This window comes from Branchiostoma floridae, chromosome 4, assembly GCF_000003815.2.
Source record: "Branchiostoma floridae strain S238N-H82 chromosome 4, Bfl_VNyyK, whole genome shotgun sequence".
Classification (NCBI taxonomy): Eukaryota; Metazoa; Chordata; class Leptocardii; order Amphioxiformes; family Branchiostomatidae; genus Branchiostoma; species Branchiostoma floridae.
The window spans coordinates 7,580,094-7,582,398 of NC_049982.1; the positions used below are offsets into that span (position 1 = coordinate 7,580,094).

Below are 2,305 nucleotides of genomic sequence, written 5' to 3' on the forward strand. Positions count from 1 at the left end.
GTCACAGTTGCCGTTACCCTGGGAAACTTGAGGTGAGGTTCAGCTACCTTAGCAAGCCGCTAGGGGGCCATTATCGAACTTGACCTTTGTTTTCTTTTTGTCTGTAAACGTGGAGGTATTAGGATAGAATTTGGTGGCTTCTTTTAGGAGCTCTTTTGTCTCTTGATCATAGAAGGGGCAGTTTGAGATAAAATGTGTTTCGTGTTCTACCATATCTAACGTACAGTATTTACAAGTTCTTTCGTACACGGGTAACTTCGTCTATCGCCCTTTTTCTATTTCAAGGGGGTGGGCACTAATTCTGATTTTATTAATGGCACAACGCAGATCAAAATCATCTAGTTCCAAATATTTTTCCATAGTGTACGATGTCTTACATGTCTTGTAAACCCGGTATCAATACTCAAATTATGACAGAATGTTTGGATATACATATCAAAAAGTGTAGACTTTAACATTGTACATACAGATTTAGTGTCACAGGGTGATCTACATGAATTGAACAAGTATGAGTATCCACTACAATCTAATATTTCTTTTACACGTTGTAACAATGATCTTCTACTGTGACGACTATTTGCAATAGAGTTATGTTGAAACGAAAGAGCATCAGCTTGCAAAGGGTGTGTAACAGGATCCATCTGTACAAGTCGCAACCAATGATGAATAACCCTAATAGATATGTCTAAATCTAATGGAAATCTACCCAGCTCTGCTCCTGATGCTAGATTACTACAGTTTCTGAAAACCCCAAGTATATTTCTGCAAAAGCGGTGATGCGAAATTCCGACAGGGGAGCTGTCATTTATGGATTCGGTACCCCAAATTTCGCATCCATATAAAAGAATTGGCTTAATGCAGGAATCAAATATTCTTAAAACTTTCAAGGCATTTTGGTGAAACAGATGAATGGATGTCTTTTGAGTGGTTTTAGACTGTACATAGCTTTACGCGCTTTGAGTGACAGCTGCTTTTTGGCCAGGGAGAAGCTTCCCGCTGAGGTAATATTCAGAAGAATATAATATATATGTATATAATAAGAAGTCCTCTCTGTTTCCCCCAAGACATGGCTGCTGTCCGTTGGGGTCCCGGGTTCAGACAGAGGAAGCGGTTTGCCTACACTGTCCTGAAGAACCTGGGCATGAAGGTCGGACGTGGCAGCATGGAGGGCCACATCCGAGAGGAAGCGAACTGTCTCTGCAGCAGGGTAGGATAGACAAATTTGCCAAATACATTGACCATGTTGAACAGTCTGGTGTATTTCGTTGAAGCAAGCAAATGGACTTATTAAATGTGTCAACTTTTCAGATGGCAGAATACAAAGGGCAGCCCTTTGACTTCGCCCATGATGTCACTGTAACGTTCGCAAACGTCATCTGCTCCATGTTGTTCGGGAAGCGCTACGACTACGGTGATGAGACGTTCCAGGAGCTCAAGAAGGCCATTGATGCCGTGGTGATTGGACTTGCTGCTGGCCAGGTCATCAGCGTGTTCCCGTTCCTGCGGTTTGTTCCTGGAGGTAAATTGTTTCTTGCTCAAGGTCGCTCTGTCACTGGCGTCTTTCTCATTTTATCTCTTTCCGCGAATAGCTTCAAATTTACCTACGTTTTAACATTGTATCGAATGGAAGCCCCAGCAAAGAGATACCCTGTCAGTACATTCAATTATCCACTCAAATCATCTGTACTCAATTCTAGGTTATCCTTTAGCATTGGCCAACCTACCTAATTGTGTGGTACGTTATGTGTGCCTAGGTCTGGTGTTCAGTGTTGGACCTGTGTTCCTTTTATATAGGCTTGTCTTGTAGCACATGTCAAATGATTACTACTTCAGTATCTTCTAGTAAGGAAACAGTATGGTTTGGGGAGTGTTTCTCGGTTATGGGTAAATCTCTGTGTTTCGTTTGATGGATTATGGAGATCATGAAATGTACGAAAAATGAGCAAGACTAAAGAAAAGCAACTTTTGAAAGAAAGTATCGGTTACTTTAACAACTGGGTGAAATTTGGAAACGTCAGAGTCAGACCTTTCAGACGTCATCCCGTCTTTCTGGATGAAAATCTGATTTTGTCAGCTTTTAAACCAAACTCCGAATCGATGTGTTAATGAGGAAGGAAATCATGATCCTGTTTACGTCGATGAAGGTTAGCTTGACATTGCCCCACCTTCTATTGGAATCCAAATTGTCTGAATTTGTCTTACAGTGGTTCCTATTGTGCATCTAAAACTGTCTTCATAACATTCATAGCTAGACTATAAAAGACCAGTTTCTTCCAGATCAATTCAGTGTTACAACGTCTGACCG

General features: G+C 41.3%; 1 protein-coding gene across 1 annotated transcript in view; it reads left to right on the plus strand.

Moving 5' to 3' along the window:
• Window positions 1–2,305, plus strand: part of LOC118413176 (cytochrome P450 2D4-like) — an 11,282-nt gene that overhangs the window by 2,064 nt on the left and 6,913 nt on the right. The window contains exons 2-4 of the mRNA XM_035816386.1: window positions 1,065–1,207; window positions 1,309–1,519; window positions 1,755–1,768. Coding sequence (XP_035672279.1) covers window positions 1,065–1,207; window positions 1,309–1,519; window positions 1,755–1,768 — 368 coding nt within the window. The remainder of the gene's footprint in view (window positions 1–1,064; window positions 1,208–1,308; window positions 1,520–1,754; window positions 1,769–2,305) is intronic.